General features: G+C 41.2%; 2 protein-coding genes across 3 annotated transcripts in view; one reads left to right on the top strand and one right to left on the bottom strand.

The window, feature by feature from the left end:
• FIG4 (FIG4 phosphoinositide 5-phosphatase) overlaps window positions 1-8166 on the bottom strand; it is a 133889-nt gene extending 125723 nt beyond the window's left edge. The window contains exons 1-2 of one of the 2 annotated variants that reach the window (XM_011975967.1): window positions 7987-8166; window positions 7112-7248 (exon numbers count right to left, since the gene is read on the bottom strand). In XM_011975967.1, coding sequence (XP_011831357.1) covers window positions 7112-7177 — 66 coding nt within the window. In that variant the 5' untranslated portion in view covers window positions 7178-7248; window positions 7987-8166. Of the gene's footprint in view, window positions 1-7111; window positions 7398-7986 lie in introns of those variants that run through there. The other variant, XM_011975966.1, reaches the window with a different exon arrangement.
• The window catches only part of AK9 (adenylate kinase 9), a 183559-nt gene continuing 177809 nt past the window's right edge, over window positions 7402-13151 (top strand). The window contains exon 1 of the mRNA XM_011975968.1: window positions 7402-7465. The gene's annotated coding sequence lies outside the window, so the exon portion shown is untranslated. The remainder of the gene's footprint in view (window positions 7466-13151) is intronic.

Here is a 13151-nt window from a genome sequence, read left to right as displayed (position 1 = left end):
GGTTTACGCCATTCTCCTGCCTCAGCCTCCCGAGTAGCTGGGACTACAGGCGCCCGCCACCTCGCCCAGCTAGATTTTTTTTTGTATTTTTTAGTAGAGACGGGGTTTCACCGTGTTAGCCAGGATGGTCTTGATCTCCTGACCTCGTGATCCGCCTGTCTCGGCCTGAAAATGAACACTTTTTAACTCATTTTATGAAGTTGGAGTTATCCTGATACCAAAATCAGACAAAGACATTAAGAAAATGATAGACCAATATCCTGAATGTATTAATAAAAGCAAAAATCCTTAACAAAATATTAGCATATAGAATCTAGCAATATATAAAAACAGTAATAAATCATGATCAAGTAGAGTATACCTCCAAAATCCAAGGTTTAACATTTGAAAGTGAATTAATGTAATTGGCCATGATATGCAAATAAAGAAAATGTCACGTGCAGATGTGGAAAAAACATTTGACAAAATTCAATATCCATTCATGATTTTATTATAAAGTCTCATCAGACCAAAGCAAGAAATATTCCTCAATCTGAAAAAGGGTATCTAACCAATAGCTAACATCATACTCAATAGTGACAGACTGAATACTTTCGCTCTAAGATAAAAAACAAGACAAGAATGTCTGTTCTGGTCACTTCTATTCAACTTTGTACTAGAGGTCCTGGTCAGGGCCGTAGGTCAAAAAAAGAAATAAATGGCGAAAAAAATGGTAAAAAAAAAAAAAAGATGGGGAAGCAAAAAGTGTTCCTCTTTCTAGATTACACAATTTCAATTATCCCAAATTGGTCTACAGATTCCATAAAATCCAAATCATAATCCCAACAAGCTTTTTTGACAAGCCTACTGTAAAATTCATGTGGAAACACAAAGGTATAGAATAGTCATAATAATTTGGGAAAAGAATAAAGCTGGAAAACTTCCTGATATTAAGACTTACTATAAAACTACAATTATCAAGACAAGTTGGTAATGACATTTAAAAAAATTAATCACAGGAAAGAGTTTAAGAAAAGATCCACATTTATTCAGTCAACTAATTTTTTCAAAAGATGCCAAAGAAATTTAATAAAGGATAGGCTTTTTTACAAACGATACGGGACAACTGAGGTACAGACAAAAGTCAACTTTAATCTCTGCAGCCTCCAATAACTCCTAATGATTACTGTCTCTTGGCATTCATGTCCTTCATATGGTCCCCTCCCACCCTGAACAGGGCTAACCTGTGTTAAGAATATTGTAGAAATGATGGAGTGTGACTTCTGAGGCTCAGTCACAAAAGACACTGCAGTTTCCTCCTTGTTTCTCTTGTATAACTCTCTCTGGATGAAGCAGGCTACCGCATTGTAAGGACAGACACTCAAGAAGTCCTGTGGAAATGTCCATGATGCAAGAAGGCAAAGTTCCTTGTCAACAGTCAGCTCAACTTGTCAGGCACGTGAGTTAGCCATTTTGGAAGTAAATCTGCCATTTCTTTCAAGCCTTCAGATGACTGCAACCCAGTTGAATCTTGACTGCAACTTCATGAGACCCTGAGCCAGAATCACTCAGCTAAGTCACTCCCAAAATCCTGATCTACTGAATCACACATTTTTCCCTTTTTGAGGTAAAATGTAATAATTGTACATATGAAACACAGAGTGATATTTCAACACATGCATACATTGCATAATGATCAAATCAGGGTAATTAGTATACCCATCACCTCAAACATTTATCATTTCTTTGCATTGGGATCACTCAAAATCCTTTCTTCTAGCTACGTGAAAATGTATGATAAATTATTTATCTATAGTCTGCCTACAGTGCTATAAAACACTAGAGCTTATTCCTCCTATGTAGCTGTTATTTTATATCTGTTAACCCTCCCTCCCTATCATTCCCTCTTTCCTACCCTTCCTACCCTCGAATAACCACAATTCTCCTCTCTGCTTCTATAAGTTCAACATTGTTTTTTAGCTCCCACATATGAGTGAGAACATTTTTCTATGCCTGCCTTATTTCATATAACATAATGTCCTCCACACTCATCCATATTTGCTGTGAATGACAGAAATTCATTTTTTCGTGACTGAATAGTATTCCATTATGTGTATATATACCACATTTTTTAATCCACTCACCTGTTGATGGACATTTAGGCTGATTACACATCTTAACTATTGTGAATAGTGCTGCAATAAACATGGAGGTGCTGATATATCTTTGACATACTGATTTCCTTTCTTTTGAATATATAAGGGGACTCAATAAAGTTCATGGAAAATGCATATTACAAAAAAGCTATGGATTTCAAAAAATTTTTGCACCAAAATAAACTGATACTAACTTGCTATAACATGTCTGAACAGGATCTAGTTGGAAGTACTAGGAAGGGTAAGAGATCAGTTTGAAAAGAGCCCATCAGAGCAACATGAATTCTGCTAAAATTGAAACAAGAACAAACATCAAGTCTATGGTAAAACTTGGGTGGAAGAATGGTGAAATCATTGATGCTTATTAAAAGTTTATGGGGACAATGCCCCAAAGAAATATGCAGTTTACAAATAAATAACTTTAAGAAGGGATGAGATGACGTTGAAGATGAAGCAAACAGCAGCAGACCATCCATGTAAATTTTTCAAGAAAAAAATTCATCTTGTTTGTTCCTTGATTAAAGAGAACAGATGATTAACAGCAGAAATAGGAGCCAACACCATAGACATCTCAATTGGTACAACTGACACAATTCTGCCTGAAAATTTAAAGTTGAGCACACTTTCCATTTGACGGCTCCCAACACTGTTTCACTCAGATCAGCTGCAGACAAGAGCAGAGCCTTCTATAGAAATTTTAAACAAGTGAGATCAAGATCCTGAAGCATTTCTTCGAAGAACTGTATTAAACATGGCTTTACCAGTATGATCCTAAAGTCAAAGCACAATCAAAGCAATAGCTACCAACAGATGGCAGTGATCCAATTAAAGCAAAGCAGACCAGCCAAGAGGAAAGGTCGTGGCAACATCTGTATGTGTGTGTGTGTGTGTGTGTGTGTGTGTGTGTGTGTGTGTGTACTCACTGCATTTTGCTCATTGACTTTCTGGAAAGCTAAAGAACGGTATCTGCTTATTATGACAGTGTTTTGAGAGAGTCAGCCAACACTTCAGCAGAAAAATACCCAGGAAGCTCCATCACAGAGTCTTCCTCCACCTCAACAATGCTCCTGCTCATTCTTCTCATCAAACATGGGAATTTTGCAAGAGTTTCAATGGAAAATAATTAGGCCTCTGCCTTACAGTTCCAATTTTGCTCCTTCTGACTTCTTTTTGTTTTCTCATCTTAAAAAAAAAAAAATCCTTAAAGGGCACCTATTTTTCTTTAGTTAACAAAGTAAAAAAGACTGCACCAACATGGTTAAATTCCCAGGACCCTCAGATCATTATGGATGAATTAAATGGCTGGTATCATTAGTTACAAAAATGTCTTGACCTTGATGGAAATTAGCTTGAGAAATAAAGTTTACATTTGTTATTTTTATCTTTTAATTCCATTTTCCCATGAACTTTTTGAAATCCCCTCATATACACACCCAGTAATGAGATTGCCGGATTTTTAGTTTTTTGAGAAACCTCCATACTGTTTTCTATAATGGCTATACTAATTTACATTACCACCAATACTGTATAAGAATTCCCTTTCTCCATATCCTCACCAGCATTTGGTAATTTTTGTCCTCTTGAAAATAGCCATTTTAACTGAGGTGACACGGTATCTCACTGTGGTTTTAATTTGCATTTCCCTGATAATTAGTGACCTTGAGTAATTTTTCATATACCTGTTGGTCATTTGTATATCTTCTTTTGAGAAATGTCTACTTAGATCCCTGCCCATTTTAATTGGATTATCTGGGGGTATTTGCTGTTGAGTTGTTGAATTCCTTGTATATTCTGGATATTAGTCCCTTCTTGGATGAAGAGTTTGCAAATATTTTCTCCATTCTATAGGTTGCCTCTTCACTCTATTGATTGTTTCTTTTGCTGTGCAGCTTTTCAGCTTGATATAGTCCCATTTGTCTATTTTTGCTTTTGTTCCCTGTGCTTTTAAAGTCTTACTCATAAAATCTTTGCCTAGACCAATATCCTGAAGCATTTCCCGTATGTTTTCTTCTGGTAGTTTTACAGTTTGGGGTCTTGCACTTAAGCCTTTAATCCATTTTAAGTTGATCTGTGGATATGGCAAGAGAGAAGGGCCTTATTTCATTCTTCTGCACACGGATATCCAGTTTTCTCAACACCATTTATTGAAGAGACTGTCCTTTCCTCAATATACATTCTTAACACATGCACCACACCTTATGCCTAGTGTTCCATTATTGGAACTTGTGGGACTTATTTATATCCTACTGCTCAAGGTCATGGCAAAGGTCTGATTTTTCACACAAAAAAATTTGCAACCTCCAGCATAAATGGGTTAAGTAACACTGCCTTAAATTATCTTTGCCTCATTTTTTTTCTTTACCAAATATTATATATAGTAGTAGTAGTAACAATGTAATCTCTTAGAGGTCTTATGAAGATATTTTGAGCTACTATTCTCATTATTACAACCTAGTACAGTTTTTTTAAATTCATGGCATTTATATTATAAAATTTTATGCCTTTTTCTTATTTATTTATATTTTGGGCTTATTACTAAAAACAAAAGAAAACAAAACCTTTCTGCTTATATATTTAAATTTAAAAAAAAGTCATTTAACTAACAACAAAACCAAGACTCAGTGATTCAATGCAGCAGATATTTTCAAGGGTGGTTGCCCAGCCCCAACCATTTGCTGAAACAAAGAGGATGATTCCACAGCTAAATCATTCCTGCCAGATCCTCCCTGGCCATGAATGATCTGTCCACTCAGGGGATGATACCCAATCATAGTTGAGTCAATCACATACTTTCTCCCAGCACCTACACTATTTTTGGTAGTGCTCTGAGAGGGTTCTCAAACCTGTTATCTCTTTCCTGCGTTTCCAGAAGCTGAAGAGTTAGGATGTGCCAATGATACCATGCAACGGCTCCCCTAGCATCCCTCTGATAAATTTACCTTTTGTCTCTAAGCTGGCCAGAGTTAATTTCCATTACTTAGGCGGTTGAGAGGGGTCACAGCTGAGTTCTAGAACACACCTCTGTCTGTTTGTGTTAGAGCTCCTTAATCCACATCTATTGAGAGTCTACTGTTTGCAAGCCATGACCAGATATGTACTGTGAGGATTAGCAAGGCTTTGACAGGAAAAGAGGGGGTGTGGCATTATGAGAATGGAGAACAGCAGAAAAACACAGGGTAGATACAAGGAACTGAAAGCAATACAGTTTTACTGCAGAATAAGGCATGTGAAGGCACATGGTTGATCCTCAATAAATGTTTCATGAATTGATATTAAATTAGATGTAAAACTAGATAGACAAGTTGAGGATAAAGAATACATGGCTTTGAATGCCAACCTAAGGGATTCAGAGTTTACTCTCCTCAGAATTGGGACTACTGAAGACTTCTGAGCAGAAGAGCCCTATAATATGAATTGTGCTTTCTGAACACTAATATCTCACTAAGTCCTCATGAGTGATTAGCTTTTTAATGAGCTGAAATTTGCGTTTTATTTATGGCCAGATGCGGCAGCTCACGCCTGTAATCCCAACACTTTGGGAGGCCGAAGTCAGGCATTTTTAGATCAGCCTGGCGAACATGGAGAATCCCTGTCTTCTACTAAAAACACAAGAATTAGCTGGTCATGGTGGCACATGCCTGTAACCCTAGCTTCTTGGGAGGCTGGGGTGGGAGAATTGCTTGAACCTAGGAAGCAGAGGTTGCAGTGAGTGAGCCGAGATAGCACCATTGCACTCCAGCCTGGGTGACAGAGCAAGACTCTTATCTCAAACGGAAAAAAAAAGTTATTTATGTTTCTAACTAGGAACATCTAGCAGCACATTTTACAAAAAACAGGTTTCATTTCAACGTCAAATGATACTTTATGACTCCCATTAAAGAACTGAAAATACTTGCAAATACAGTATATTTGATAATTTCATCTTCTGATCTAGATCTAATCAAAGTTGTCAGCAAAATGAATTTAAGGTCAACAATTCTCTACTCATGTTAACCTGAGGGAGAGGTTATTGTGCTATTAGGACTATGTTATAACTGAGAAACTGTCAACTGCCTTCTCGTACTCCTCTAATGGAGACAACCCAAGTTTCAGAGAAACAGTTTATAAAGCACTCTATAACATAGTGAAGAGCATTATGCAAATATCTGGCATATGCAATCTTGTTAGCACGAAATGGGTAATATTAAACACAGTCCCTAATATCACTGTGGCACCCCAATTTAGAGAGCTATACTGTACCAACTTTGCTTTCCACCCACAGAAAGGACCAAGTATGAAGTTCTATAAACACCATTCCCCCTTAATTGAGGAACTAGTAATTGAAATACATACAAACTGATCGGCTTATTCACTATTTACATGGCCATTCAAAGTAATAAAATTTTAAAAGTAAATCTTATGTTGAAGAAAGTCAAGTGAAAAGCAAGATGTTATCCAACCAAATTAGATGTCTTTAAACAAAGTAAGTCTTTCCTTTCAAATAAGAAAGAGAACCAAAAAATTCAGCAATAGAAGTGTAATTCACATCAATCGCAGTGATGGTATACCATGGAATAGGAAAAAATAAGTTACGAGCCATAGTTCAAATTTTTTCACACCCCTGCCTGTACTGTAACTTGTGAACTCGAGAACTTTAACACTTTCTGAAAGCTGAAAAGAATCCAGTAACTCGTACAGAGAACCTCATGAACAGTTCCTGAGGTACCACAAGCACCTGTTTCCAGCATGTTCCAGCCATGGACTGTAAGTGGACCTGCAAATGCTGCAATATCCAGGGTACCAAAATAGGGGAAAGGCGCCCAGGCACAATCCAAGGGAGCTAGCTTACCTCAAGGCTGTGTTTGACAGGCATTTGGGAACTGGAGAGGAAGAAGGAGGAGGCAGGGTACAGCCTCTGCCCTACGGCCCCACACCCACCGGCAGACGTCCACCCTCCCGCACCTCCCCCCCGCCCCCCTGCGGCGAGGGGTACTCACAGCTCTAGTCTCATACAGAACCAGCTTCTGGACCGAGCTGATAATGGGGGCGGCGGCCGAGGGCATAGCAGCTGCAAATGTGGGTCCCACAACAGGGCACGAACCGCCGGACCGCCCCAGGAGACTCGGCGAGAAAACTCCTCAGACCCTGGACATTAAGTCCAGCCAGGAACAACACCGCCTGGGCACTAAACCTATAGACGACCAGGTGTTTCCGGATTCCTGCGCCCCGCTTCCAAGCAAGCTCCGCCCCTCACGGCAGGAGCGGGGCTGGAGGACGTATCATAGAGAGGTCGGATAGAGGCTCCCGGGACTGCGTGCTGCCAAGAGAGGAAGCGAAGGGCGCCATCTTTGGTAAGGACAGGAGGAAAACGTGGGCGGAGAAAAAGTCGACGGATTAGTAGAGTCTATTTATCTCTTCCCTCTCTTTGGAAAAAAGAGGAAGGTTTGGGACTGGGTAACTTCTTTTGAAAAGGATTCTCCGAGTTGCAGGATAGATCGTTGTGTTTTCCCTGCCCGCTGCTGAAAGCCGGTCCTCTGACAGTCTACTGAGTATCAGTTTTCCCCTCACCTCTAATCCATGTTGTGCCTACGCTGTGTGGCCCAAGGAATTGTTTTAAAATCACCTAAAGCTGGAAAGTGTGGCTTTGCCACACGTTTGTGCCTGAGACTAGCCACTTGAAGTTTTCGACAGAGACTAGCGCAGTGTGGCGGAGCCGCGCTGGAAAGGAGGTTTCTTCATTTCGTGTGTGCTACATAAATGGGCATGCGTGTACCCCCCTTCCATAGTTGTGAAAATGAGTGCATTAGAAATATGAATGCCAAATTAGGTACAAAAGTGACTATTTCGAATTGGAACAGAAATGACAGTGAACTACAGCCCCGCCTCCCGAGGCCCCGCCCTCCAAGCAGCCGGTGCGCGGCGGCCCGAGGTCTCCCCGGCAACCTCCCAACAGCCCGGCGGAGCCCGTGGAGGCGGTTGCTGACCTGAGGAGGGTCCGCTGCGGCCAGGTAAGGAGGCTTCCCGCGGCCGGCTGGGTCGTGGTCCGCCCCAGAGGCACCTTGGTATCTGTTGCACGGAACCCTGCCTCCTGCGGGGACCCCCAGACCAGCTCCTTTTCTTACAAAACGGTCTTTGTAAATTCACTTTTTAAAACCACGTCTCCTTTCAACGACTAAAGTATTTATTCCACAAATATTTACTTAACACCTACTGCAAGAGTATAAGATGTAGGGGAGAGGCCGCTCTCCTAACTTAGGCGGCAATGCTAGGTTTTCCCAGGAAACCTCTAAACCTCAGAATCCTCCGCTAGAGGGCTTCTCAACTGCTAAGTGTAAGGAAGCTTTTTAAAAAAATTACAGAATTATAGCATACACAGATAACATTCATGTAATATGAAAGATCATATTGTAAATTAAAACTTGAGAAATTAAAAAAATGTTAAAGAAATACTTAATTATATGTTATTTTGCGCTTTTCCCCCCCTGTAGTTTGGTACTCCTTTTATTAAGAACTAGAAAGATGGCCGTGTCCGTTCTGGCATTTTGAACTTGGATCTTTTAGCTGGGAAAAATAATTAGCTGCGTTCTGTTTCATAATGAAACCAACTCTTCTGAATATTAGTTAAATATTTGCACAGTGTTTTTATGTAGGATAGCAGCTCTTAAAATACCTTAAGGTTTCTAGTTTTCGATTATTATGGTTTAGCACTTCCATTTTAAGTTTGTCTTAATTTCTTTCACCCAGGATCAGATCCGAAGACAAAACTTTGAGGGAAGGTTGTTTATACGAGACGTAATCCCAGGAAACAGCAGCAGGGAGGGAAAGAAAACTAATAAAGGGAATATTACCAAAGAAGTTTCTTTGTGGGCTGAATTCTCTAGGGAATACTGGGAGGCATGTCTCAGTTATCCCCTCTTAAGGGGCAAGGAAGCTGGAGAATTTATTCACCAACTCCCATCAGTTATTGGATGAAGCCTGATACGGCAGAACATTGATTCCCTAGAACTTCCAGTCTACCCTATGTTCAGGGAGAGTAGGTTCTGGCAGCTGGAGAGAGCCCATAGGCAAAAAGTCGCACATGCTGACATTTTGGAAGTTGGGCTGGTCGTGCATAGAAAAGATGTATGTCAAGTGGGTATGGGGAAGGCACTAATAGCAGCTGCTACATTCCACCCTTTGCAGCACTCATGTCCACTCTTCCTCCACATCAAGTTCACCCCATCCCGCCCTAATTCTTTAAGGTAGTGGCTAGTCTCAGTTTTTAAAAGAAAAGAACTTACACAAAAAAGATGAATGGGACAAACTGCAGAATCCTCTACTGCAATTAATCCAAGGTCTGTAATTGATCATCTCCTTCCTCTACCATCATTCTAGATTTTCCTTTCTCTTGGCCAACACTTCTGCTGGTCTGTTGTTTGCCCAGTAGGATAACAAGCTTTCATTCCTGAGGAGTGTAAACCCTTGGTTACTGTGTCATTGTCAGGTTTTGGTTGCTGCAATTACCCATTCACTGGACGTGAAAGCATCAAGAGCTGTCTCAGAGAATCCCCTGAGTTCAAGAAATGCATCCCCTATCCCACCTATGTAGCAGTTTGTGGCCATACCACCCTGAGCACCCCCAATCTCATCCAATTTCATAGCAGCAACCCTATCTCCATCTGCCAGTGCAATAACTTATGGGCTTGTGGAGTCAAAAATGACCAGCAGTAGTTTTAAGATTTAACGAAACCTTTACTGGGTCCCCTGATAGAACCGTCTTTCCACTCCACCAGACCCAGGACCTCTTGTTCACAAGTGAGGTGCAAATTCCCCAAGTCAGTCACTGAGAGTATTAGTGAGAGCGGTCACTCCTGCTTCCAGCCCTTGATTCAAAGCATATTCCTCATCTTGAAGTACATTGTCTCAAATCCCACACAATCCCAGGCTAGCACCTTAGCTGTGCCTTTAAGAGGCCATTCCAACATTCTGTCAAACCAGCAGCTTCTAGGTGAAGTGGTAGGTAAAAAGGGTCCTCCGATCCAAGGCAATATTATATGAGATTTCATGAAGATAAATGAGACATACTCTAAACCTTTAGGTAGTGGTGCTGGCCAAGGCACTGCAGGTAGGAAAAACAAGCCCATATTAGGAGCACTTGTCACTTGCCCCTTCAGAGGTGAAGGGATCTTGTGTAATCAATTTGTTACCGAATGAATGTTTTGTCTCCTAAAGGGATTGTACCATAGTGAGGGCTCAATATGAACAGGTCTCAATTTGTAATCAATTTGTCACTGAATGAATGTTTTGTCTCCTAAAGGGGTTGTACCATATTGAGGGCTTAATATGAACAGGTCTCTGCCATGAACAGGTACAACATTCAGCAGCAGTAGTGTAGCTAAACCAGCCTGGTGAAAGGGGGCCTTGTTATGAGCCCATGCCTAGCCTTCATCACCTTCATCCCCACCACCATGCCTACTTCATTTACGAACCCATTATGCAAGCATTGAGGTGACCAGAAGCAAAGATTGGCTTGTGTCTACTGGATAAATTATCCTATCCGCCTGGTTTTTTCAGTGCCTCTTCTGAGGTGGATGCTTTCTGAGATACAAATATCTATGTATTTTACATCCACTAATATTAGTTTTCTCTGCTGCATAGCGAATTACCACAAATTTAGCAGCTTAAAACACACATTTGTGATTGCATAGTTTCCACAGCCAGGGGCCCTGGCATCACTCATCTGTGTCCTCTGCTCAGGGTTTCACAAGGCTGCAATCTGGTGTTGGCTGAGATGAGATTCCATCTGGAGACTTGACTAGGGAAGAATCCACTCCCAAGCTGATTCACATTGTTAGCAAGCACCATTATTTTGTGGTCATAGGACTGAAGTCCCTGTTTTCTTACCAGCTGTTGGCAGGGGCTGCACTCACAGGCCACCCACTCTTCCTCATCATGTGGTCCTCTCACAGCATGGCAGCTTACTTCTTCCAAGCCAACAGAAAGTCTCCCTCCAGTCCCCTAAGATGGAATCTTATGCAATGTAACATATTCAAGAGACAGACATTCTATTACCTTTGCTATATTTAGAAGCAAGTTACAGACCCCACTCCCACTCAAAGGAAGAGGATTGTGCAAGGGTGTGACTCATTGGAGGTCAGATTAGGGTTTGTTGGCTACACCACCCTCATAGGCCCGATCACAGGCTTCTTCCCCAGAACTCTTTTTCTCTTACCTTCTGATCTTGCACCTTCTAGGCCCTTGAAACTATTTGGCATTGTCTTCCAAATTGAGGGCCTAGGAATACTGCTTAAAGCTCTGCCTGCCAGGAAGATTTCCCCTAATCACCATTTTTCAGAGCTACTTGTGAGAGGAACTAATGTCTGGCAGCATTACATTTACAGCCTGTACCAATATATTGTGATTTGTCCATGAATGTTGTTTTCATTTTCTGTCAGCTGTTCTTAGGGAATTCTACACAAGGTGTGAGCTGAAAGAGACACTGGTGCACGAGACAGGTGACATGGGCATCTGGGTTGCTTACTTATGAAATTTATTTATGCCCTGAAGACCTGTTTGAGCCTGATGCCAGTGTTCATTTTTGTCACGTAATGGGTTGCTGCTGCGCCTGCCTGACTTTAGGACTTGACTTGTCTGACATAACCAGCTCATAGTGGATACTTCCAGTTGCATAGTCATTTGATATCCCATGACCAGGCATTCATTCTCTGCCAGAGCCCATGAGCATGCCAAGAGCTGTTTTTTGAATGGGGAATCGTTCTCTGCTGTAGACAGCAAGGATCTACAGAGAGAGGCTCCTTTGTATCTTTCCTAAGACTCCAAAAGGTATCCCTACATACCACAGCACTGTGAGACCTTTAGTATTGCAGGATCTCGCCAGATATATGGCCCAGGAAGCAAAGCCTCTGGTGGGGCAACCTAAAACTACAGAGCTTTTCTTGCTGTGTGCCCCACTCAAAAATGACAGCTTTCCATGTCACCCACTAAATGGGTCAAAACAGTATTCTTAAGTGTGCTTCATGCTCTCTTTGAAAACTAAAGAGGCCTACAAAATACTATGCCTCTTTTTTAGAGGTTGAAGGTACAAGGTACAGTAACTCATCCTTTACCTTGGACAGAATGTCCTGGATCACTGGCCTTTTAAAACTTTACCGAAGTAATAAGACCTTAAAACTTTGTAGGTTTATCTCTCACTTTATACTGCTTATGTGTCTTTATAAGAGGATCCGGGACACTTGCCACTTCCTGCTCACTAGGTCTGATATTGTCAACATTGTGGATCAAGACCCCTTTATACTATATTGTCTCAAACAGCAGGAGAGTCCTTGGGTAAGACTGGATGTTCGCTGTCACTGCTCTAAGTGAATACAAATTGCTTCCGATCCTTTCTTCATGGGGATTGAAAAGAAGACTCACATTGCCAGATCATCAGCTGCATAAAAAATACAAGATACTGTGTCTATCTAGTAAAGATCTCATCCTTACAGCAGTTGCAACTGAGACTACAAGCTTGTTAAATTTGCAGAAGTCTACCCTCATCTGTTGTGCTCTAGCTTCTATAAAAGCAAGATTGGAGCAATAAGCAGGATTATACATCTTTTAAATTGTTCGTATCACTCTTCATTCAGAATGATTTACTCTTGGTTATCTTGCCCAGGGGTAGAGGACCCAGTATGCAATGTCATGAGCTTCCACTTGGCCTTTTCTTTTTCTTATTATTATACTTTAGGTTCTGGGGCACATGTGCAGAATGTGCAGTTTTGTTACGTAGGTACACACGTGGTTTGTGTGCCATGGTGGTTTGCTGCACCCATCAACCCGTCACCTACATTAGGTATTTCTCCTAATGTTATCCCTCCTATAGCCCCCCCACCCCCTGACAGGCCCTGGTGTGTGATATTCCCCTCCCTACATCCGTGTGTTCTCATTTTTCAACCCCCAGTTATGAGTGAGAACATGCGGTGTGTTTGGTTTTCTGTTCTTGTGATAGTTTGCTAAGAATGATGGTTTCCGGCTTCATCCATGTCCCTGCAAAGGACA

The sequence above is a fragment of the Mandrillus leucophaeus genome, unplaced genomic scaffold, assembly GCF_000951045.1.
Source record: "Mandrillus leucophaeus isolate KB7577 unplaced genomic scaffold, Mleu.le_1.0 Scaffold160, whole genome shotgun sequence".
NCBI classification, from domain to species: domain Eukaryota; kingdom Metazoa; phylum Chordata; class Mammalia; order Primates; family Cercopithecidae; genus Mandrillus; species Mandrillus leucophaeus.
The sequence above is the reverse complement of the archived record's forward strand: the minus strand, read 5'-3'. Positions and strand labels throughout refer to the sequence as shown.